Raw genomic sequence first — 25,564 nt, 5'->3', positions numbered from 1 at the left:
GATGTCCCCGTGCTGTGTTCTGTAGGTGGATGGATGGTGTGATATCCTCGTGCTGTGTTCTGTAGGTGGATGGATGGTGTGATATCCTCGTGCTGTGTTCTGTAGGTGGATGGATGGTGTGATATCCTCATGCTGTGTTCTGTAGGTGGATGGATGGTGTGATATCCCCGTGCTGTGTTCTGCAGGTGGATGGATGGTGTGATATCCTCATGCTGTGTTCTGTAGGTGGATGGATGGTGTGATATCCTCATGCTGTGTTCTGTAGGTGGATGGATGGTGTGATATCCTCGTGCTGTGTTCTGTCGGTGGATGGATGGTGTGATATCCTCATGCTGTGTTCTGTAGGTGGATGGATGGTGTGATATCCTCATGCTGGGTTCTGTAGGTTGATGGATGGTGTGATATCCCCGTGCTGTGTTCTGTAGGTGGATGGATGGTGTGATATCCCCGTGCTGTGTTCTGTAGGTGGATGGATGGTGTGATATCCTCGTGCTGTGTTCTGTAGGTGGATGGATGGTGTGATATCCTCGTGCTGTGTTCTGTAGGTGGATGGATGGTGTGATATCCTCATGCTGTGTTCTGTAGGTGGATGGATGGTGTGATATCCTCATGCTGTGTTCTGTAGGTGGATGGATGGTGTGATATCCTCGTGCTGGGTTCTGTAGGTTGATGGATGGTGTGATATCCCCGTGCTGTGTTCTGTAGGTGGATGGATGGTGTGATATCCCCGTGCTGTGTTCTGTAGGTGGATGGATGGTGTGATATCCTCGTGCTGTGTTCTGTAGGTGGATGGATGGTGTGATATCCTCATGCTGTGTTCTGTAGGTGGATGGATGGTGTGATATCCTCGTGCTGTGTTCTGTAGGTGGATGGATGGTGTGATATCCTCATGCTGTGTTCTGTAGGTGGATGGATGGTGTGATATCCTCATGCTGTGTTCTGTAGGTGGATGGATGGTGTGATATCCTCGTGCTGTGTTCTGTAGGTGGATGGATGGTGTGATATCCTCATGCTGTGTTCTGTAGGTGGATGGATGGTGTGATATCCTCGTGCTGTGTTCTGTAGGTGGATGGATGGTGTGATATCCTCGTGCTGGGTTCTGTAGGTGGATGGATGGTGTGATATCCCCGTGCTGTGTTCTGTAGGTGGATGGATGGTGTGATATCCTCGTGCTGTGTTCTGTAGGTGGATGGATGGTGTGATATCCTCATGCTGTGTTCTGTAGGTGGATGGATGGTGTGATATCCCCGTGCTGTGTTCTGTAGGTGGATGGATGGTGTGATATCCTCATGCTGGGTTCTGTAGGTGGATAGATGGTGTGATATCCTCGTGCTGTGTTCTGTAGTTGGATGGATGGTGTGATATCCTCATGCTGTGTTCTGTAGGTGGATGGATGGTGTGATATCCTCATGCTGTGTTCTGTAGGTGGATGGATGGTGTGATATCCTCATGCTGTGTTCTGTAGGTGGATGGATGGTGTGATATCCCCGTGCTGTGTTCTGTAGGTGGATGGATGGTGTGATATCCTCATGCTGTGTTCTGTAGGTGGATGGATGGTGTGATATCCTCATGCTGTGTTCTGTAGGTGGATGGATGGTGTGATATCCCCGTGCTGTGTTCTGTAGGTGGATGGATGGTGTGATATCCTCATGCTGGGTTCTGTAGGTGGATGGATGGTGTGATATCCTCGTGCTGTGTTCTGTAGGTGGATGGATGGTGTGATATCCCCGTGCTGTGTTCTGTAGGTGGATGGATGGTGTGATATCCTCATGCTGTGTTCTGTAGGTGGATGGATGGTGTGATATCCTCATGCTGGGTTCTGTAGGTGGATGGATGGTGTGATATCCCCGTGCTTTGTTCTGTAGGTGGATGGATGGTGTGATATCCCCGTGCTGTGTTCTGTAGGTGGATGGATGGTGTGATATCCTCGTGCTGTGTTCTGTAGGTGGATGGATGGTGTGATATCCTCGTGCTGTGTTCTGTAGGTGGATGGATGGTGTGATATCCCTGTGCTGTGTTCTGTAGGTGGATGGATGGTGTGATATCCTCATGCTGTGTTCTGTAGGTGGATGGATGGTGTGATATCCTCGTGCTGTGTTCTGTAGGTGGATGGATGGTGTGATATCCTCGTGCTGTGTTCTGTAGGTGGATGGATGGTGTGATATCCTCGTGCTGTGTTCTGTAGGTGGATGGATGGTGTGATATCCTCGTGCTGTGTTCTGTAGGTGGATGGATGGTGTGATATCCCTGTGCTGTGTTCTGTAGGTGGATGGATGGTGTGATATCCTCATGCTGTGTTCTGTAGGTGGATGGATGGTGTGATATCCTCGTGCTGTGTTCTGTAGGTGGATGGATGGTGTGATATCCTCATGCTGTGTTCTGTAGGTGGATGGATGGTGTGATATCCTCATGCTGTGTTCTGTAGGTTGATGGATGGTGTGATATCCTCATGCTGTGTTCTGTAGGTGGATGGATGGTGTGATATCCTCATGCTGTGTTCTGTAGGTGGATGGATGGTGTGATATCCTCATGCTGTGTTCTGTAGGTGGATGGATGGTGTGATATCCTCCTGCTGTGTTCTGTAGGTGGATGGATGGTGTGATATCCTCATGCTGTGTTCTGTAGGTGGATGGATGGTGTGATATCCTCGTGCTGTGTTCTGTAGGTGGATGGATGATGTGATATCCTCATGCTGTGTTCTGTAGGTGGATGGATGGTGTGATATCCTCGTGCTGTGTTCTGTAGGTTGATGGATGGTGTGATATCCTCATGCTGTGTTCTGTAGGTGGATGGATGGTGTGATATCCTCGTGCTGTGTTCTGTAGGTTGATGGATGGTGTGATATCCTCAGCTGTGTTCTGTAGGTGGATGGATGGTGTGATATCCTCGTGCTGTGTTCTGTAGGTGGATGGATGGTGTGATATCCTCATGCTGTGTTCTGTAGGTGGATGGATGGTGTGATATCCTCGTGCTGGGTTCTGCAGGTGGATGGATGGTGTGATATCCTCATGCTGTGTTCTGTAGGTGGATGGATGGTGTGATATCCCCGTGTTGGGTTCTGTAGGTGGATGGATGGTGTGATATCCTCATGCTGTGTTCTGTAGGTGGATGGATGGTGTGATATCCTCATGCTGTGTTCTGTAGGTGGATGGATGGTGTGATATCCTCATGCTGTGTTCTGTAGGTGGATGGATGGTGTGATATCCTCGTGCTGTGTTCTGTAGGTGGATGGATGGTGTGATATCCCCGTGCTGTGTTCTGTTGGTGGATGGATGGTGTGATATCCCCGTGCTGTGTTCTGTAGGTGGATGGATGGTGTGATATCCTCGTGCTGTGTTCTGTAGGTGGATGGATGGTGTGATATCCTCATGCTGTGTTCTGTAGGTGGATGGATGGTGTGATATCCTCGTGCTGTGTTCTGTAGGTGGATGGATGGTGTGATATCCTCATGCTGTGTTCTGTAGGTGGATGGATGGTGTGATATCCTCATGCTGTGTTCTGTAGGTGGATGGATGGTGTGATATCCTCATGCTGTGTTCTGTAGGTGGATGGATGGTGTGATATCCTCATGCTGTGTTCTGTAGGTGGATGGATGGTGTGATATCCTCATGCTGTGTTCTGTAGGTGGATGGATGGTGTGATATCCCCGTGCTGTGTTCTGTAGGTGGATGGATGGTGTGATATCCCCGTGCTGTGTTCTGTAGGTGGATGGATGGTGTGATATCCTCGTGCTGTGTTCTGTAGGTGGATGGATGGTGTGATATCCTCATGCTGTGTTCTGTAGGTGGATGGATGGTGTGATATCCCCGTGCTGTGGTCTGTAGGTGGATGGATGGTGTGATATCCTCATGCTGTGTTCTGTAGGTGGATGGATGGTGTGATATCCCCGTGCTGTGTTCTGTAGGTGGATGGATGGTGTGATATCCTCATGCTGTGTTCTGTAGGTGGATGGATGGTGTGATATCCCCGTGCTGTGTTCTGTAGGTGGATGGATGGTGTGATATCCCCGTGCTGTGTTCTGTAGGTGGATGGATGGTGTGATATCCACGTGCTGTGTTCTGTAGGTGGATGGATGATGTGCTAGAGTCAAACCAGCCAATCTGCCATTTTTGTTTTCGAAAGGTGTCTAATTTTTAATCCTTACTGGAATTTCCAGAACAGAACTGCAATCTAAATGGAAAATAAGATACATGGAGGTTGATTCTCCTTTGCGTTGCCTATAATGCTGGGTGTTAAATGGAGGAAAATGTGAAAGAGGATCCATTATGGCTGTCTCCATTCGCTTTGTGCCACACATGCATTTGCAGCGGCTTCCCCAAGCGGACAGTTACTTTCTTCTGGAACTGGACATGCTGACAATCCCACTCTCATCCCATTTCCTCAGGTTTCCACCTGCTCCAATGAAAGTGGATGTTGTGTGCAGCCCTCTTCAGACTGCAGAATCTGAGAAGGGACTACCAGCAACCTCCTCACATCTCCCAGGGGGCAAGTTTTTTCTTGGGGCTGGAGGCCTTCAGGTTAAAGGCCCCAATACCAGCAGCCATTGGCGCTACTGCCAGCCTCTCAAGCCTGCAGCACTGGTGTACTTTCCTTCACCTCCTTTGGGAACAGGCCCCTTTCCAAGGAGCTGGCAGTGTGATCATGACCTGAACCCAAACAGACTTGAATGAGTGGGTCCTGGCCCCTTCAGAAGACTTTGGGTGTACTCACCTGATTGGCACTCAAGTGGAAAGGGAGGAAACTCAAGTCCCCATTCAATATAATACTCATTCAACTCATAGACCTAATCATAAAGCAAACTTACAATCTTGTTTCCTGTGACCCTTGGCCAAGTCACTCATAAATACTGCAAACACCAGCAGAGCACCAGATATCCCCTTATCCTACTCATCTTAATGGCAGAAGAATTGGATAATTATGTTGATCTTTTAATAGTTGCCTCTGTACCTGTCCTTAGAACCATGGGTTGCTAGATTATATATACCCTTTGGATACAGACCTGTATCACTGCATCCAAAGTTAAGAAGATAACAATCATCATTCAAAGAGGAAAGGTAATTGCATCCTAACAGGACTAGAGGACAATAATCTTTTACCCACTTTTTAGTGAATCAACAGGCAATATTGAAAGTTATTACTCCCTTGAGCCAAACCTCCTAAGTGATGAGCTGAATCGTGTAAATTCTGATCGCTGAGGTCTTTGCTCTCCTCTTCCCTAAAGGACATAGCAAGTTTAATTTTTATTAATTCTGAGGCTATCACTAGCAAGACCAGAACTTACTGCCCAACTCTGATTGCCCTTTAAGTCACAGAACAACTGTGCCCTTTCTATGTTCCTTAGCAAAAGCTCCTGTCCCTCACCAAAATTATCAAAAGCTTTTCAATTCTAAAGGGTTCTTTTCTGCATGGCGGGGGAAGTGGTGGATACGTAAAGTCTTGCCTGGGTGGTGTTTTGGCGAGTGGAAGCCACCCATTGTACAGCCTGCTTGATTTTTATTCCATTAATTTGAATGACAGGAAAATCAGGCAGGTTCTGTTCGGGACGTGTGGTCCAACCTACCAGATTCTCCTGTCTGCTGCACTGCCCAGGTGATGCTTAATGTCCAGGCAGTAAATGTTCTGAGTGCAGTGCATTTTTTTCAGAGTCTCTGAAACTCTCTGAAGTCTGGGGCGAAGGGGGAAGCTACTGTAATTCATAAAAGTGTTTTTTACATGGACTTTACAACACAGAAACAGGTCATTCAGCCCAACTAGTCTTTGCCAGTGTTCATGCTCCACATGAGCTTCCTCTTATCCCCTCTTCATCTAACCCTATCTGCATATCCTTCTATTCCTTTCTCACTCATTTGTTTACAGAATTACAGAATTGTTACAGTGCAGAAGGAGGCCATTTGGCCCATCGTATCCGCATTGGCTCTCTGAAAGAGCAATTCCCTCAGTTCGATTCCCCTGTCTTCTCCCAATAACCCTGCACATTCTTCCCTATCATATAACTGTCTAATTCCCTTTTGAATGCTTCAATTGAACCTGCCTCCACCACTTTCTCAGGCAGCGCATTCCAGGCCTTAATTACTCGCTGCATGAAAAAGTTTTTCCTCATGTCACTTTTGCTTCTCTTACCAAATACTTTAAATCTGTGCCCTCGTGTTTTTTGATCCTTTCATGAGTGGGGACAGGGTCTTTCTATGTACTCTGTCCAGATCCCTCATGATTTTGAATCGCTCTATCAAATCACCTCTCAGCCTTCTCCAAGGAAAACAGTCCTAACTTCTCCAGTCTATCATCATAACTGAAATTCCTCATCCCTGGAACCATTCTCGTGAATCTCTTCTGTACTCTCTCCAATGCCCTCATGTCTTTCCTCAAGTGCGGCGCCCAGAACTGGATGCAATATTCCAGCTGAGGCCGAACTAGTGTCTTATACAAGTTCAACATAACTTCCTTGCTCTTGTACTCTATGCCCCTATTAATAAAGCCCAGGATACTGTACGCTTTATTAACCGCTCTCTCAACCTGTCCTGTCACCTTCAATGACTTATGCAGATATACATCCAGGTCCCTCTGCTCCTGCACCCCCTTTATTCTATATTGTCTCTCCATGTTCTTCCTACCAAAATGAATGACTTCACATTGCTCTGCATTGAATTTCATCTGCCACCTGTCTGCCCATTCCACCAACTTGTCTATGTCCTTTTGAAGTTCTACACTATCTTCCTCACAGTTCACAATGCTTCCAAGTTTCGTATCATTTGCAAACTTTGAAATTGTGCCCTGTACACCAAGATCTAGTTCATTAATATATATCAGGGAAAGCAAGAGTCCCAACACTGATCCCTGGGGAACTCCACTCCAAACCTTCCTCCAGGCCGAAAAACATCTATTAACCACTACTCTTTGTTTCCTGTCACTCAGCCAAATCTGTATCCATGTTGCTGCCGTCCCTTTTATTCCATGAGCTACAGGTTTGCTCACAAGTCTGTTGTGTGGCACTGTATCAAATGCCTTTTGAAAATTCATGCTGACAGCATTGCCCTCATCAACCCTCTCTGTTAACTCCTCAAAAAACTCCAGCAAGTTAATTAAACATGATTTTCGCTTAAGAAATCCATGCTGGCTTTCCTTAATTAACTCGCATTTATCTAGCTTCTCCTTAAATGCATCTATGTTATTTGCCTCAATTACTCCTTGTGGTAGCAAGTTCCACATTCTAACCACTCACTGAATAAAGAAGAACTCTTTATTGGATTTATTAGTGACTATCTTATATTTATTTTTATATTTATGACTCCTAGTTTTGGGCTGCCCATCTTCTTTCTACCTATCCTATCAACTTCCTTCATAACTTTCAAGATCTCTGTCAGGTCACCCATCAGCCTCCTCTTTTATACGGAAAAGAGTCCCAGCCTGTTTAATCCTTCCTGATAGTCCTGGAATCATTCTTGTAAGTCTTTTTTGCACCTTCTCCAGTACCTCTATATCCTTTTTGTAATATGGAGACCAAAACTATGCACACTCTGATACTAGTGTTATGGCTCTTCAAATTTGCAACACTTCAGAAAATCTACCAAAAGATGCACTCATACCACAAGTATCTGTTGATAGTCATTGTCTCAGCCCATACCTCTATAAAGGTACCAGAGGCTGCTGACACCCATTGAGTCTTACATCAAGTTGAATTATTAGAGCAAAATATTCACCTTTGGCACCTGGGCAGTAACCTGCCAGAAGAGATCACCCACTCATTGCAGAACCTGATTGATTTTCATCCCAGTTATTTCTGAGGTTGAAAACTAAATGAAAGACTTGCATTTATATGGCATCTTTCATGATCTCAGGATGTCTCAAAGTGCTTTACACTCAATGAAGTATGTCATGAAAACCACACCTGTCAAAATGAGACATATTAATTTTGTCATATGGAACATTAATTTTAAACTATTACTGGACTGAAAAAAATAACTTGGCTCAAAAGATCACTGAAACATGACTGCTTGTTTTGCATTCTAAAAGACAGTTGAAAAAAAAAGACAATAGGAATTTCTCACTGATTCAATTAACAGAGATTGGTATGGGCAACAATGATCCACATCTTGTCTGTTTAAAAGACAGCACTACACCCGCACCCCACCCCCCGACCCCATCCTGACCCCTCACCAAGAGCTTTGGAATCCACAAACTGCGCAGGAGCCGTTGTTCCAAACAAGGGGTTAGTCACATGACTAACTTGCTGGCCAACTTGGAGTTTTGAATTGTGTTCGCAGAACAGTTGGAAAAGAGACTGCAATGTGAAGACAGAGAAGGAAGGTCCCTCCCTCTCTCATGAAGCTCCAGGGGGATCCACTGAAGACACTCAAACCTCCAGAGAGAAGATTCCTGCAACTAAACAAGTTTGAAAGTGTGCACTGGACCCCAACGAGAACTGCAATCCAAGAATTTACATCAAACTCAAAAGCTAGTAAGTGAACAGCTATTACTTTAAATCTTTCTCCTTCTTTCTCCTCCTCTGTCTCTGTTTGCCTGATTTTTATCGCATATGCATGCTAGCGTGGTCGTGTTGCGTATTTCTAGTAGTTTTAACCGAATTAGAATTTTAAGGTTAATAAACGTAAACCTTTCTTGTTTAAATCTAAGAAAACATGTCTGGTTGATTTCTTTGCCAGTACAATTAGAGAGCAGTGAACAAGGATTCACTGAGGGGAAGCTTAAAGCATCTTATCTGAAAGACAGCACCTCCAACGGTGCAGAACTCCCTCAGTGCTGCACTGGGGTATCAGTCTAGATTTGTGTTCAAGTCCTTTGAATGGGCTTGAACCCACAACCTTCTGACTGAGAGGTATACCCACTGAGCCAAAGATGCCACCATTACTCACTTTGTCTTCAGGCGAGGAGAAATTGGGAGAAGAGGGGAGGAAAAGGGCAGGCTAGAAATGGATTGCTTGCCCACCTACTGATTTCGGGCTTAAAGCATGGTGCTGGGGAAAGTAAAACAAACAGACACACACAAAAAGAACAAAGCTAGTTTCCATTGAGAAAATATTGGCACTGTTCCAACCAAGGCAGGAGGAGTGCATTGTTTATTTTAATTCCGCTTCACCACGGGTGACAACATATATTAAATTGTTTTCCCACTTACCGATACAGTCAATCATAGACTCTATCTTTATCCCAGATTAAAACACACCAACCAGGTTTCTTTAATAAAGAATGAAATTATCAGTTTATTACAAAACAAGTCTTAACCAGTAATGAAGTAAAGAATAAACACACAGATTGAAATATTAAAGCTCCCTTTTTACTTTAGCCCCTCACACGCACACACATACATACACCGGTTAAACGGAAAAATAAAGGGATTTTTGTTTTTAGAGCTCTATTACAGATTTTAAAAAACACTTGGGCTGAATACTTGCTCATTCTTGAAGAAACAGCAGATGAGATATGTTGTGTTGCAAAACTGGTATACAGTCTGGCCTCCGAGTACACGTAGATGGGTCACTGGGATCTTTTAGATCAGTTCTTTTCAGGTGGCGTAGAGAATTAATTTAGCAGGTTTTTCTTCAAAGACAGGAGATGAGATGAGTTGACACACTTGACTTCTCAGGGTCTTTTAGAGAGGTGCTGGAAAGCTGAGCTGGGTTGTGGTCTTCTCTCCTTCCTTGGGAATTCTCTTCTCTCCTTGGAAGTTCTCTTCCTTTTTATACAGTTCAACACCAGCTCAACACAATTCAAAAGTGAAACTGACAACAGGAGGTCAACCTTTTGACCTCCATCAACCTTGACATGTCACTTCTTTCTAAACAACTTCTCCAGGTGTCCAAAGTTCTCTGAAATAAAAACAAGAAATGCTGGAACCACTCAGCAGGTCTGGCAGCATCTGTGAAAAGAGAAGCAGAGTTAACGTTTCGGGTCTGAAGAAGGGTCACTGACCCGAAACGTTAACTCTGCTTCTCTTTTCACAGATGCAGCCAGACCTGCTGAGTGGTTCCAGCATTTCTTGTTTTTATTTCAGATTTCCAGCATCCGCAGTATTTTGCTTTTAGTCCAAAGTTCTCTGTTGTTTATTGAGCTGGAAGTCAGGTAGTTTCCCGGAAAGGCTTATTTTCCTCACAAGACCTCTCAGTGCCCCTTTTAAAAATCATTTCCAGGAACTGGTTTTCAAAGTCATGGCCTTTACATGACCCCCTTTGAAAACCCCAAAGTTTAACATTTCTTCAATCTTTCAAAAATTAATCCTCAAAAAATATACTTAACAAAACAGAGGCACTTTCATAACTGCAGCAAACAATTTTATTCATAGAATCATAGAAAGTTATGGCATAGAAGGAAGTTATTTGGCCCATCGTGTCTGTGCTGGTTGAAGAAGCTATCTATCCTAATCCCACTTACCAGCTTTCAGTCCGTAGTCCTGTAGGTAACAGCATGTCAAGAGCATATCCATGCACTTTTTAAATGTGATGAAGGATTCTGCTTCTATCATCCTTTCAGGCAGAGAGTTCCAGACCCCTACCGGCCTCTGAGTGAAAAATAATTCTCAAATCCCCTCTAATCTTTTTACCAATTATGTTAAATCTGTGCCCTCTGTTCATTGACCTCTCTGCTCAGGGCCCCTCAAAAGTTTACACACCTCAATTAAATCTCCCCATAAATGCCTCTGTTCCTCTAATCCAATCCAATCTTTCCACATAGCTAGAATTCTTCAGTCCTGGCAACATCCTCGTAAATCTCCTCCATACCCTCTCTAGTGCGATCACAGATCATAAATATTACAAGTAACATAGCCTACCTCAGAATCAGAGAAATGATCCAGTGTCGTATCCTGCTTTGATTCTTCAGAAAGTTCCATTTGAAGCTCTATAAGAGGAGAAATGAATTATTAGCAGATTTTCCATGCTGCAGGAAACATGGTGCAGGTCAGTCACCCTCTGCGGAGAGAACAGAGGAGTTAACGGTTCTAGCTGAGATCTTTCATCAGAACTGTGAAACTTGCTACCACATGGAGCAGTCAAGATGAATAGCATAGATGACTTCGAGGGTTAGTTAGATAAACACATGCAGGAGAAAGGTATAGAAGGAAATATTGATAGCGTTAGACGAAGAAGGTTTGGAGGAGGCTCACGTGGTGCATAATAACCGGCATGGACCTGTTGGGCTTGTTTCTGTGCTGTTCTTAATGTGCAATATTATGTAACACATAGTAAGATGAACACACTAAATACACTAAACACAAAATTAAACAACCTGTAAAATGCATGTGGAAAACAGGAGCTGGTTAAATAGCAGAAGTGAAAGTAACATAAGACAAAAGGCAGCAAAGTGAGAGAAATCAAAAATAAATTAAAGACATTTACGAGACACAAAGAATGTGGGAGGCAGTTGAGTGGGGCTGGGGCTGGGGTACTGCAGGTAGAAATGAAACAACAAAAAATTGGCAAAACAGAGCAGGAACCTACGAGTCAGGAGCATGGGGAAGAAAAGGTCTACATCAAGGGTGCAGACTAACCCCCAGCATGATGCCCTGACACACCAAGCAGTAGTCTGTGGAAAGATAAGATGTTGTTCCTCAAGCTTGCTTTGAGCTTCATCAGGACTCTGTAGGAGACCGAGGTCAGAGAGATCAGAGTGGGTGTGGGTATTGAATTTTGAAGTGACAGGATCGTACTTATAGAAAGGTATTTTCTGTGAAGCAAGTGTAAGAATATGAACTATGTTTTGTTTAGTTTAGTTTAGAGATACAGCACTGAAACAGGCCCTTCGGCCCACCGAGTCTGTGCCGACCATCAACCACACATTTATACTAATCCGACACTAATCCCATATTCCTACCACATCCCCCACCTGTTCCTATATTTCCCTACCACATATTTTTATACATTGTTTTATATCCTAATTGTTATATGAACTAGCCTCTAGTTTTGTATTAATTTTGAGACTATATAAACTTTGTCATGGTTGAAAAACATTATTCGCCATTAATAATTTCATTTATAAGACCACATGAGATGTGCAGACCCTTTCCTGGAAAACATATGATCCCCTAAGGAATAGAATCCCTGGAAGTCATGTGGTCTCATCATATTGCAGTGATAAGCAGGATTCCTCGAAATCACACGACCCTAATTCCTGTAAAACGTGTATCTCTAGAGAACAAAGCAACTGTATAATGATGGATGGCACTGCCCTAGGTATCACATGCACCTGAGACTAATCAAAAGAACTAGGGAAGGTCGTTCGGTTAGGGGTGTAAACTTCCAAGAAAGGGTTAAATGACGATGCACGTCATTTGGTACACAGCTTTACTGAAGAAAGAAAATGTAGAAAGACGAAAGAAGGACGAAGAGGCCAGAACTGGCGTCGATCTGTGTCCAAGCACACAGAGAATAAAGGCTGGGTGTGCCTTGTAAACTATTGCCTGGTTGTTATGTAAAATTGTGCTACTTAATAAATCCTCTTAATTTGTTGCACCGGAACTACTGTATGCGACTTTTCTGTCTTGTCCTAGAACCCAAATAGGGTTCAGAACCACCCAGAATCTTCACACAAGTGCTTTCTCACTGTCTCCTGAAAGATAAGTATTTTCCTTCCTAATAGATCCCTTCCTGTAATATTGGGAAGGGACTCTAACTTTACAACCCATCAGTTTAAGGTGGGGCTTTTATATAGTGCAAGCCAAGAAAAGCTTTGGGTTGTGGACAACCTTTCCTCTCAGCTGCGAGGGTACGAAGCCATGTAGCAATCGGAATGTGCTGTGTAGAGAATAAACAGGCTGCACACAAGCAGCAATCCCTTTAAGATGCGCGGATGCACAGCAGTCCTCAAGGGACTGTGCAGTGTAAGAAACGGGCCATACCCAGTGCTGGGAAATTAGAAGGAACATTGGTTGTGGGTGGGTGAAGGGAATTGATTGGAGCTGTAGGGATGTCAGGGATGGGAGGAGAAATCTGGCCAGTGAGCAGAACAGCAACAGAAAGGAATGTCTGATGTTTGCTCCTGCAGCCCCATATCCCATCTGCATCCACCTACCCTTTCAATGACCTGCTTGCCCCTCTATCGTCCACTGACCCTTGTTCCACTGCCCCCTTCTCTTCCCCTGCTTTTAACACAGTAAAACATCCCAAGGTGCTTCACAGGATTGTATCAGACAGAATTTGACACCGAGCCACCAAAGGAGATATAAGGACAGGTGGCCAAAAGCTTGGCCAAAGAGCTAGGTTTTAAGGAACATTTTAAAGGAAAACAGTGAAGAGGTGGAGATGTGTCGGGAAGAAATTCCAGTGCTTAGGGCCTAAGCAGTTGAAGGCACAGCACCAATGGTTGGGCGATTACAATAGGGGATATTGAAGAGGCCAGAATTGAAGGAAGGCAGAGAACTTGGAAGGTTGTGGGGCTGGAGGAGGTTATAGAAATGGAGAGGGACAGGCCATGGAGGAATTTAAAAACAAGGATGAACATTTTAAAAGAGGCATTGCCAGACTGGGAGCCAGTGTAGGTCAGCGAGCAGAGGGGTGATGGAATAAGGATATAGGCAGCAGAGCTTTGAATAAGCTCAAGTTTATGGACTATGGAAGGTAGGGGACCTTACAGGAGAGCATTGCAATAGTAAATACTGGAGGTAACAAAGGCATAGACTGGGGGGGGCGGGGGGGGGGGGTGATGTCAGAGCAGATTACAGCTCACTGACGCTACTTTAAACGTTCCACTGAAAATAAGAAAATGTTTGTTTGCTGGTCTGCTCCTAAGGAAGTAAACATCCCTATAATTGAAGGTAACCAAACTCCTTTGTAAAATAAAATCTGTTGAAACACGATCAGGTGAAACATGCAGCGTAAAATGTAGCACAACCATTCTCACCTGTCGCTGAAGTTGCTGGTGTATCCCATGAAATCCAGTCAGTCTGAGTGTGTACTGTAGAAAGTTCTCTTTGATGTTCTACCTCCTCTTGGTGGGGTGATGATGAAGGTGGATAGTCACTGGTGAATTCTGTTGTACCAGATAATTCAGCTTTCCTGTTTATAATGATCATTACATTATTAAAAAAGAACAACAACTGCGAACCCGAGGTGAGTCCTATTGGGAAATGTTCTGCAGGTCATTTCCACCTTTCAGCTTGAGCTACAGATTAAACAACCTGGGCCAATAAAAGAGATGGTATCAAACTATAGGAAATGGCTTATGAAAATGCAAAGAATAGCAGAGATCCCACGGATCCCACATAAGATAGAAAGAGCAGCAAAGAGCTGCAGAAAGGGATACGAGAAAAAAAATATTGAGACGAAACCCACAGGACCTGATGATCCCAGGGTATTAAAAGAAATAGGTGAGGAAATTGTAAATGTTTTTGTCATGGTCTTTCAAAGCTCCCTTGATTCAGGAATTGTCCCCTAGGATTAGAAAAAGGCCAGTGTCACTGCAATATTTATGATAAAGGAGGTAAACTAGGAAACTATAAACCTATTAGTTAACGCTAGTTGTGGAGAAGTTTCTAGAATTTATCATTAGCGACAGGGACTGAGCACTTGGACAAATATAAGCTGATCAGAGAGAGCCAGAAAGGAGTTGTAAAGGGTAAGTCATGTCTAACAAGTCTAGTGAAATTTTTCTTAGCAGGCAATGACTGTGCTAAATAAGGGAGTGTCGATGATGTAATTTATATGGACTTTCAGATAGCATTTGACAAGGTTCCACACAAAAGAAATTGAATAGCAAAATTGAAAGTTTACGGAATTAGAGATAACCTATTGACATGGATAGGGAATTGATTATGAGGTAGGAGACAGAATCAGGATACTCCAATTGATAGGGTATGACCAGTGATGTTCCTCAGGGATCTGTACTAGAACTACAGATTGTCACTATAGTTATAAATGACGTAGGTGAAGGAATAGAGAGCCGTATCTCAAAATTTGCTAATGACATGAGTTAGGTGCAGAAAGTTGCAAAGGGACATGGACAGATCAAGTGAAAAAAAAAGCCATGGACCACTAAACAGGTAAGGGACTACATTAAACATAAAGAAAAAGCATAAAAGGATTCAAAAAAATGCACAACTCCTGGAAAATGGGAGAGATACTAAAAGCAGCAAAGGGTGACAAAACAGATAGTAAGAGCTACAAAAAAGGAGTATGAAAAGAAACTTGCAAGGAATATCAAAATCAATGCAAAAAATCTTCTACAATTCTATTGTGAAAAAGAGAGTGGTTAATTGGTACAGAGGGTGGTAAATAAGGTTGGTGAGCTACAGGCACAGATAGCCAAATGGGAATATGGTATCATGACAATAACAGAGACCTGGCTTAAAACAGAAAAAGGGTGTGTTACGACAGATGTCAGGTTGATAATACAAGTGAGAACCAGGCTGAATATGAAATGTTCAGAGGGGAATTGGAAAAAAAAAATAAGAGAAGCAAAGAGAAAGTATGGGAAGAGACTGGCAGCTAACATAAAAGGGAAGGCTTTTTATACGTTTATAAAGAGCAAGAGGGTAACCAGGGAAAGGGTTGTCCCACTCAAGGACAGAGGAATCTATGTGTGGAGCCAGAGGAAATGGGTGAGGTACTAAATGAGTACTTTGCATCAGTATTCACCAAGGAGAAGGACTTGGTGGATGATGAGCCTAGGGAAGGGAGTGTAGATGGTCTCGGTCATGTCGTTATCAAAAAGGATGTGGGATTGGGCGTCTTGCAAAGCATTAAGTCCCAGCCTGATGGGATCTACCCCAGAATACTGAGGGAGGCAAGGGAAGAAATTGCTGGGGCCTTGACAGAAATCTTTGTATCCTCATTGGCTACAGGTGAGGTCCCAGAGGACTGGAGAATAGCCAATGTTGTTCCTTTGTTTAAGAAGGGTAGCAAGGATAATCCAGGAAATTATAGGCCAGTGAGCCTTACGTCAGTGGTAGGGAAATTATTACAGAGGATTCTTCGGGACAGGATTTACTCCCATTTGGAAACAAACAAACTTATTAGCGAGAGGCAGCATGGTTTTGTGAAGGGGAAGTCATGTCTCACTAATTTGATTGAGTTTTTTGAGGAAGTGACAAAGATGATTGATGAAGGAAGGGCAGTGGATATTGTCTATATGGACTTCAATAAAGCCTTTGGCAAGGTCCCTCATGGCAGACTGGTACAAAAGGTGAAGTCACACGGGATCAGAGGTGAGCTGGCAAGATGGATACAGAACTGGCTCGGTCATTGAAGACAGAGGGTAGCAGTGGAAGGGTGCTTTTCTGAATGGAGGGATGTGACTAGTGGTGTTCCGCAGGGATCAGTGCTGGGACCTTTGCTGTTTGTAGTATATATAAATGATTTGGAGGAAAATGTAGCTGGTCTGTTTGCGGACGACACAAAGGTTGGTGGAGTTGCGGATAGTGATGAGGATTGTCAGAGGATACAGCAGGATATAGATCGGTTGGAGACTTGGGCGGAGAAATGGTAGATGGAGTTTAATGCAGACAAATGTGAGGTAATGCATTTTGGAAGGTCTAATGCAGGTGGAAAGTATACAGTAAATGGCAGAACCCTTAGGAGTATTGGCAGGCAGAGAGATCTGGGCGTACAGGTCCACAGGTCACTGAAAGTGGCAACGCAGGTGGATAAGGTAATCAAGAAGGCATACGGCATGCTTGCCTTCATCGGTCGGGGCATAGAGTATAAAAATTGGCAAGTCATGCTGCAGCTGTACAGAACTTTAGTTGGGCCACACTTAGAATATTGCGTGCAATTCTGGTCGCCACACTACCAGATGGACGTGGAGGCTTTGGAGAGGGTACAGAAGAGGTTTACCAGGATGTTGCCTGGTCTGGAGGGCATTAGCTATGAGGAGAGGTTGGATAAACTCGGATTGTTTTCACTGGAACGACGGAGGTGGAGGGGCGACATGATAGAGTTTTACAAAGTTATGAGTGGCATGGACAGAGTGGATAGTCAGAAGCTTTTTCCCAGGGTGGAGGAGTCAGTTACTAGGGGACATAGGTTTAAGGTGTGAGGGGCAAAGTTTAGAGGGGATGTGCGAGGCAAGTTCTTTACACAGAGGGTGGTGAGTGCCTGGAACTTGCTGCCGGGGGAGGTGGTGGAAGCAGGTACGATTGCGACGTTTAAGAGGCATCTTGACAAATACATGAATAGGATGGGAATAGAGGGATATGGGCCCCGGAAGTGCAGAAGGTTTTAGTTTAGGCAGGCATTAAGATCGGCGCAGGCTTGGAGGGCCGAATGGCCTGTTCCTGTGCTGTACTGTTCTTTGTTCTTTGGAACCAAAAAGACCTCCATAGGCATATAAATAGTAAAAAGGTGGTAAAAGGAAGATTGGGGCTGATTAGGGACCAAAAAGGGGATTTACACATGGAGATAGAGGGCATGGCTGGAGTACTAAATGAGTGCTTTGTTTCTGTCTTTACCAAGAAGCAGCTGCCAAAATCATAGTGAAAAAGGAGGTAGTTGACACATTGGATGGGCTAAAAATTGATAAAGAGGAGGTATTAGAAAGGCTGGCTGAACTTAACGTTGATAAGTCACCAGGACCGGATCAGATGCATCCGAAGGGTGGAAATTGCGGAGGCATTGGCCATAATCTTCTAATCCTCCTTAGGTACAGGACTGGAGAATTGAAAATGCTGCATTCTGGTTCGAGAAAGCGTGTAAGGATGAGCACGGGAATTACAGGCCAGTCAGTTTAACCTTGTGGTGGGAAAACTTATAGAAAACAAAGTCAGCAACAACGTATTCGCCCTCCTAAAACTTTCCAAATTTTAGTCTTCAGTGAACCAGGATAAAGGGAAAATAAGCCTGCACCGGGGAAGAATGAAAGGTGAACTCTTTTAAAAACCATCAGATCCAATTGCATGTTATCTTCTAATCTCTATCTTTTCTTGTGTGTTTGTGTGTCTCTGTATGCCTGTGGGAGTGGATGAAGTTGCGAATATTTTCAGGTATTGTATAATAAACATTTATCTTCCTCTATACCTACGAGAAAACCTGTCACTTGCCTGTTTTGTTGACTATTAAAATGCTCAGGGGTTAAAACACATTTTTAATTAAAACACAGTCTTTGGTCAGTTAAGAATTGAAAAAGGTAAACCATCCCCATCAGTTCCTACCTGTCCATAATGCTTGGAAGTATTGTGAACTGTGAGGAGGATTCAAGAGGACACAGACAGGCAGGTGGAATGGGCGGACATTTGGCAGATGAAATTTAACGTAGAAAAGTATGAAATGATACATTTGAGAGGAAGAATGAGGGGAGGCAATATAAAATAAATGATGCAATTCTAAAGGGAGTGCAGAGGGAGATGGGGGTACCTCTGCACAAATTGTTGAAGGTGGCAGAGCAGGTTTCAGAAAGTGGTAAATAGGCATACAGGATCCTGGCTTTTATAAATAGAGGCATAGGGTTGCATTTTGTGCCCATGGCGGGAATTCCACCATAGCCAGCTGGAACTTCTGGAGCGATTCTACGGCGCTGAGCCATTTAACAGCCGGCAGCTCAGCAGCATCGGCAGCGCCACTGGGAGAGGTGGTCAATGCCTGTACTGTAGAGGCCTTGGACCCAGGCCCAGTGCTGGAGAGAGGGATATCAGGTAATTGAGGTGGGGTCACCAGGGTCAGTCCGGAAGGCCCCTGCAAGGTGGTGGGGTGGGGGGCGGGGAGTGGGGAGGCAGGGTAGGTGTTTAGTGCAGGGGGAGGGGGGTTCAGGGAGGTGGAGGTTTTCCTGACAGAGGCCCTCCATGGGCCACAGATGGCCCACAGAGGAGCACCCCCCCCACCTCCCACCAAGCCCACAGGGAGGTCGACTCGTTTTACTGGGTGATCGCCCTGCCTGGCGGAGGACCCCACTACCGTCGCTGGTTATAAATTCCAGCAGTGGAAGGAAGAGGCCCTAAGTGGCCACGTTAATAGGCCACTTAAGGGCCTCAATTGGCCTCTGGCGGGAAGGCCATCTTCGGCCTATCCCGCTCGCGACAAAATTGCGTTGCGATGGGCCCTCTGCCCCCTTGCCTCCCTTCGCAATTTTATGGGCCCCGCTGCACCCGAACCTATCTCAGTGGGGCCCATAAAATTTAGCCCATTGAGTACAAAAGCAAGGAATTATGGTGAAACTTTTTAAAACACTGGTTTGGCCTCAACTGAGTATTGTGTCCAATTCTGGTCACCACACTTTAGGAAAGATCTGAAAGCATTAGAGAGGGTACAGAAAAGATTCACAAGAATGGTTCCAGGGATGAGGGACTTCAGTTACAAGGATAGATTGGAGAAGCTGGGGTTGTTCTCTTCAGAGAAGGCTGAGAGTAAATTCGATAGAGTTCAAAATGATGAGGGGTCTGGACAGAGCAGATGGGGAGAAACTGTTCCCATTGGCAGAAGGATCAAGAACCAGAGGACATCGATTTAAGGTTACTGGCAAAAGAACCAAAGGCTACATGAGGAAAAAATGTTTTACACAGCAAGTGATTAGGATCTGGAATGCACTGCCTGAGAGTGTGGTGAAGGCAGATTCAATCATGACTGAATAATTATGAAGACAAAAAATTTGCAGGGTTACGGGGAAAAGGCGGGGGAGTGGGATGAGCTGAGTTGCTCTTACAGAGAGCCAGCACAGTCAATGGACCGAAAGGCCTCCTTCTGTGATTCTATAACCATTCTATGATTCTATAAGAGCAGTGTAGGCCCCATTAAAAATTGACAATGGTAACATAAATGAAAATAAGGAAATGGAGGATCAGTTGAATAATCACTTTGTGTCAATATTTACAGTCGAGAAAGAGAATAGCATCCCAAGGAAAGAAATACTAAATTAGGGATGGGGACTCACCAAAATTAATGTAATCAATTTAACAGTAATGAAGAGAATAATGGCATGAAAGAAGGACAAATCCCCAGGGCAAGATGATTTTAAAGGAAGGAGGTGAGAACATTGCAGATAACCTAATGATGGTCTTCCAAAGCTCTCTCGATTCAGGAACCATTCCTTTAGATCAGAAAATAGCATGTGTCACTCCACCATTTAAGAAAGGTTAGGAGGAAATCAGGGAATTATAGACCAGTTAGCCTGACATCTGTTGTTGGGAAGTTACTGGAGTCTATAATTAAGGATAGCATGACTGAACAACTTGGAAATTTTCAGCAGTTCAGAGGGAGCCAGCATTGATTTGTAAAGGGTAGGTCATGCCTGGTGAATCTGATAGAATTTTTGAAAAGTTGACTAAAGTAGTGAACAGGGAACATCTACGCATGTTATTTATATGGACTTCCAGAAGGGATTTGATAAATTCCTTCAACAGAGACTGTTAGCTAAAGTTGAATCTATGGAATTGAAGGCAAATTATTGATCTGGTTAGGAAATTGGTTGAGTGGAAGGTGACAGAGAGAAGGGATAATAGACAGGTACTCTAATTGGCAGGATGTCACTAGTCATGTCCTGTAAGGATCTGTGTTGAGGCCTCAACTATTCACTGTATTCATTAATGATTCAGATGATGGGATAGAAAGCCCGATATCCAAATTTGCTGATGACACAAGGACAGACAGCATTATAAGCAGTGCAGATGGAAGCATACAATTCCAACGTGATTTTAATATATTAAGTGAATAGTCAAAACTGTGGCAAATGGATTTCAATGTAGGCAAGTGTGAGGTCATCCATTTTGGACCTAAAAAGGAAAGGTCCTTTCCAAATGGTGAAAAGCTAGAAACAGGGCAGATCCAAAGAGACCGAGGGATCCATGCACCTAACTCATTAAAATATCACGGTCAGGGACAGAAAATAAATCGACAAAGCTGATGGAATGTTGCCCTTTATATCAAGAAGGCTAGAATCAGAAGGGCTCGAAATCATGCTACAGTAATACAAAGCCCTGGTTAGACCACACCTGGAGTACTGTGTTCAGTTCTAGCTACTACAACTTCGGAGGATATGCCGGCCTTTGACGGGGTACAATGTAGATTTACCAGAATGATACCTGGACTCCAAGGTATTTTATTATGAAGAGAGATTACTCAAAATAAGGCTGTATTCACTGAAATTCAGAAGAATAAGGGGTGATTTGATGGAAATATAAGATATTAAGGGGAACAGATAGGGTAGATTAAGAGAAACTATTTCCACTGGTTGGGGAGTCTAGGCCTTGGAGACACAGCTTAAAAATTAGAGCAAGACATTTCAAGAGTGAAATTAGGAAACACCTCTATACACAGGAGTTGGATTTTGTACAGTCGATGGGACTCCCAGCGCCAGGCTGAAAAGGCGTGGGGGAGCCCCACCTCTGCATTTTTTCAGACCCCCGGAGCGATCCTCTGGTCTTTTGGGGTCCAAGTTCAAGGAGGCAGGATCCGCGTCCCTTTAAACACTTTACCAGAAGGGGATCCTGCCTCCAAGAGCTGCCAGCCAATCAGAGGGCCAGCAGCTCAACAGTATCAGCAGTGCCACCAGGAGCAGTGGCCACTACCAGTATTGCAGATGTCTCAGACCTAGTGTTGGAACCCCACACAAGGGTGAGGTGGGGTCGCTGGGGCCAGTCCATAAGGCCCCAGCAAAGGGGGGTTGGGGGGACTGGTTGTTCGGTCCAGGGGGAGGGAGAGTCCCAGGGGGTGGGAGTTACAATGGTTCCCAGTGGGGGTCATCCGTGGGCCACAAGTTGCCCACGAAGGAGGGACTACCCCCAAGCCTGCAGGGAGGGTACCTCGTTTTCCAAGGCGTCCTCCCTACACGGCGGAGGCCCCCTTGCCGCTGGTAGCATCCCAGCAGCGGCGGGAAGAGGTCCGTATTTGGCCTCTGGGCGGGAAGGCTGTCTATGGACTATCCTGCCCCTGGGAGAATTGGAGCTGGGATTCCCGGTGTCGGGTTCCATGATGGGTGATTCTGCCCCGATTCTCCGGTCCCCCCCACCGCCACAAAACCCACCGTCGGGATGGGAACAAAATCTATCCCAAAGGGTGGTAGAAGTTTGGAACTCTGTCCCACAAATGGCACTTAATGCCAGATCAATTCTAAGTTTTAAATCTGAGTTTGATAGATTTAGTTAACCAAAGGTATTAAGGAATAGGGGCAAAGGTGGGTATATGGAGTTAGGTCGCAGATCAGCCATGATCTCATTGAGTGATGGAACAGGCTCGAGGGGCTAAATGACCTACTTCCGTTCTGATGTTCTGATACAGAAATGCACAGTTGGTCAATCGGTGTGGACCTTCATCAGAACTCTTGTTACCTTTAAAGGTAAGGTCTGTTTCCAGCAGTTCCTGGCTTCACTTCAGATCTCCAGCGTGTGTAATTTATTTTTTATTTAAAGCAGATCCCTCATCCAACAAATAGACATCTTCACCATATTTAGGGACAGCATTAAGCAAAGATGCTTAGCACCCGAGTTATATTATTCGAGATACCTTATGCTATATATAGTGGAGAAGGTAACAAAGATGATAGCAGAACTGAGAGATGAAACTATCAGGAATAATTAAACAATAATTAAATAATTCTCTGGAAAGGAGTGAGGGGTGACCTGATAGAGGTCTTTAAATTATGAAGGAGTTCGATAGGGTGGATGCAGAGAAGATATTTCCTCTTGTAGGAGCATCCATTAAATCCAATAAGGAATTCAGGGGAAACATCTTTACTCAGAGAGTGGTTGAGGCAAATAGCAGAGATGCATTTAAAGGGAAGCTGGAGGGAGAAAGGAATAGAATGATATGCTAATACAAAAGCAAAATACCGCGGATGCCGGAAATCTGAAACAGAAACAGAAAATGCTGGAAATATTCAGCAGGTCAGGCAGCATCTGTGGAGAGAGAAACAGAGTTAACGTTTCAGGTTCTAATAAAAGGTCACAACCTAAAATATTAACTCTATTTTTTCTCTCTTCTAGAGAATGTCAATTTTAATCCTTACTGGTGATATCCACATGCCGAGATATGGTTTAAAAGGACCATACCTGCTGCAGGCAAATATGATTCATATTACACTGGGAAAGCGATAGTGGTGAGGGAGGACAGATGGGTCAATAGAGAGGATGGGTAGACATGACTAAATTGACCTAAAGACTACGTCAGGAAATTGGAAAGTATTTATGCAGAACCTTCCTTCTCAGGAGATTAAAACATGGAGCAGAGTCAATGGTAGGTTAGACTGAAATATACTGTTGAATGAAAAGGCTGAATAACTTTTTCTCATTCACATATACGTTTATTATCCTATGTACAGGACTCCTTATGTTAGTTATAAAACATTGCTGTTTCACCTTTCAGTTTCAGAGGCTTGCAGTAAAGTGGAGGATGATGAAGTTTCAAGACTTGTTTCTGATTCTGCTTCGGAGCCAGTGAGATTTCTTAATACACCAATAACTGAAAGTCAAAAATAATCACAATGAATTCGATTCAGTTCACTCAGTATAAGATTTTGTGACAGCAAATATTCTTTTTAAAGTTACCTTCTTCTATTGTACTCCTACTTTCTTCCGAAGAGATTTGTAGGGCTGAGTTGGCTACACTTACAGGTTCATCCAAAACAAACTCTTTCTCGGCATTCCAGTCACCAAAATTGCTGCTTATTGTGCTTCGTGAGCTACTCACAGAAGTGTAGTTCTGTGTCACATTATCTTGAACGGAACTCTCCAGGGTTAATTCTTCAGTAGTGTCAGAGTGTCCTCGAAGATGTTGGAGTGTGGCCTCTGACGTTCCGTGTCCAAACTGGGGTTGTGCTGATGGGGAAAGGTAATTTTCATCAACACCATCATCGCTAGGTGGCCGGTATTCCTCACTCATCTTCCTGCGCTTTGCACGTCAGAATGTGACGAAGCACTTCACTATCATGAAAGAAACTTTGATATATCCTTCAAAAAAAAAACAATCTGAAAATTAATTTTCACTACACAGGAAACAGGATTGGGAGGAGAGGGAGATGGAAAGGATTGTGTGGACAGGGGGTTGGGGAGAGGGAGGGGATTGGGGGAAGGGTTTGAGGAGAAGGAGGGGATTGGGGAGGAGAGGGAGGGGATTAAGGGGAGAGAGGGAGCGGATGGGGGGAGAGGGGAGGAGAGGGAGGGGGTTGTGGGAGGGGGATTGCGGGAGGGGGATTGCGGGAGGGGGATTGCAGGAGGGGGAGAAAGGGAGGGGATTGTGAGAGGAGGAGAGAGGGAGGGGATTGCGGGAGGAGGATTGAGGGAGAGGATTGGGGGATTGGTTTTGTGGAGAGGGAGGCAATTGGGGGAGAGGATTGGGGAAAGGGATTGAGGGAGGGGATTGGGGGATGAGGGAGGGGATTGGGGAGAGGGAGGGGATTGGGAAATGAGGGAGAGGATTGGGGAATGAGGGAGGGGATTGGGGGAATGAGGGAGGGGATTGGGGAATGAGGGAGGGGATTGGGGAGAGGGAGGGGATTGGGAAATGAGGGGGATTGGGGAATGAGGGAGGGGATTGGGGAGAGGGAGGGGATTGGGGAATGAGGGAGGGGATTGGGGAATGAGGGAGGGGATTGGGGGGATGAGGGAGGGGATTGGGGAGAGGGAGGGGATTGGGAAATGAGGGAGGGGATTGGGAAATGAGGGAGGGGATTGGGGAATGAGGGAGAGGATTGGGAAATGAGGGAGGGGATTGGGGGAATGAGGGACGGGATTGGGGAATGAGTGATGAGGAGGGAAGAGTTGGAAGAAAAAGTTGAAGAATCTCTCGCGTGGTTGTAAATCTGTGGGTTGCAAACAGGGGCAGGGCCGGGCCGGGGAGCTTGCGGGTTCTTACCGGGCCGGTGCCTCATGATTTCCCGGAAAGCAGCCGAGCAAAGGTCCGGGAGTGGGAGTGAGCGCGAGCGCAGGCGGCCCGTCAGCTGTTGCATTGTTACTCTGTCTCCATGGCAACTGCAGTGACTGTGTGACAGGCACCAGGCTCCTCATTGCTGCTGCAAAACTTCCCAAATCCGCCTGGAAATCCTGGATCTGGAAAAATTCCACATTAATCAGCCTGGATATTCTGGATTTAGAAAAATCCAATGAAATCATTCAGGAAATCTTGGTTTGGAAAAATTGAATAAATTAGCCTGGAAATCCTGGATTTAGAAAAATCCCGGACAAATCAGATGTGTGTGGGAAGAAATTGGGCTGGATGGGCAACTGTATCCAGGAGGAATCATAAGGGAATAGGATATTGTAGCCTTGGAAATCAGAGAACACCTGGTGGATTGTGTTCTGGGTCTCTTCAACACAATGAATCATTTAATAAGTGTTATTCCAACATAGGGGCTCGGAGCAGCAGTAGAACTGTTTAAAATTATGAAGGGTTTTGATAAAGTAAATAAGGACTGACAGGCAGTTAGATAACCAGAGGAGACAGATTTAAGATAATTGTCCAAAAAAAATCCAGTTGGGGTAATAAGAACAATTTGTTTTTACACAGTGAGTTATTATGATCTGGAATGCACAACCAGAAAGGTTAGTGGAAGCTGAATCAAAAGTGAATGGGATATTTACTTGAAAAGAAAAAAAAAAATTGCAAGGCTATGGGGAAAGAGCAGGATAGTGGGATTGGCTGGATAATTCAATTGGCCTCCTTCTGTGCTGTCTGATTTAATCAAACCTAATATACCCTTTAAA

General features: G+C 44.6%; 1 protein-coding gene across 3 annotated transcripts in view; it reads right to left on the bottom strand.

Annotated features, from left to right (window-relative positions):
• LOC137374090 (glutamate-rich protein 6-like) overlaps positions 1-24,774 on the bottom strand; it is a 132,375-nt gene extending 107,601 nt beyond the window's left edge. The window contains exons 1-5 of one of the 3 annotated variants that reach the window (XM_068039846.1): positions 24,717-24,774; positions 23,411-23,812; positions 23,222-23,324; positions 13,849-14,003; positions 10,784-10,851 (exon numbers count right to left, since the gene is read on the bottom strand). In XM_068039846.1, coding sequence (XP_067895947.1) covers positions 10,784-10,851; positions 13,849-14,003; positions 23,222-23,324; positions 23,411-23,744 — 660 coding nt within the window. In that variant the 5' untranslated portion in view covers positions 23,745-23,812; positions 24,717-24,774. The remainder of the gene's footprint in view (positions 1-10,783; positions 10,852-13,848; positions 14,004-23,221; positions 23,325-23,410; positions 23,813-24,716) is intronic. The other 2 variants (XM_068039847.1, XM_068039848.1) reach the window with 2 other exon arrangements.
• Positions 24,775-25,564: the final 790 nt, after the last annotated feature.

Source organism: Heterodontus francisci, chromosome 10, assembly GCF_036365525.1.
Source record: "Heterodontus francisci isolate sHetFra1 chromosome 10, sHetFra1.hap1, whole genome shotgun sequence".
In the NCBI taxonomy this organism is placed as follows: Eukaryota; Metazoa; Chordata; class Chondrichthyes; order Heterodontiformes; family Heterodontidae; genus Heterodontus; species Heterodontus francisci.
Note: the sequence above shows the minus strand (reverse complement) of the source record. Positions and strands in the feature narration are given on the sequence as shown.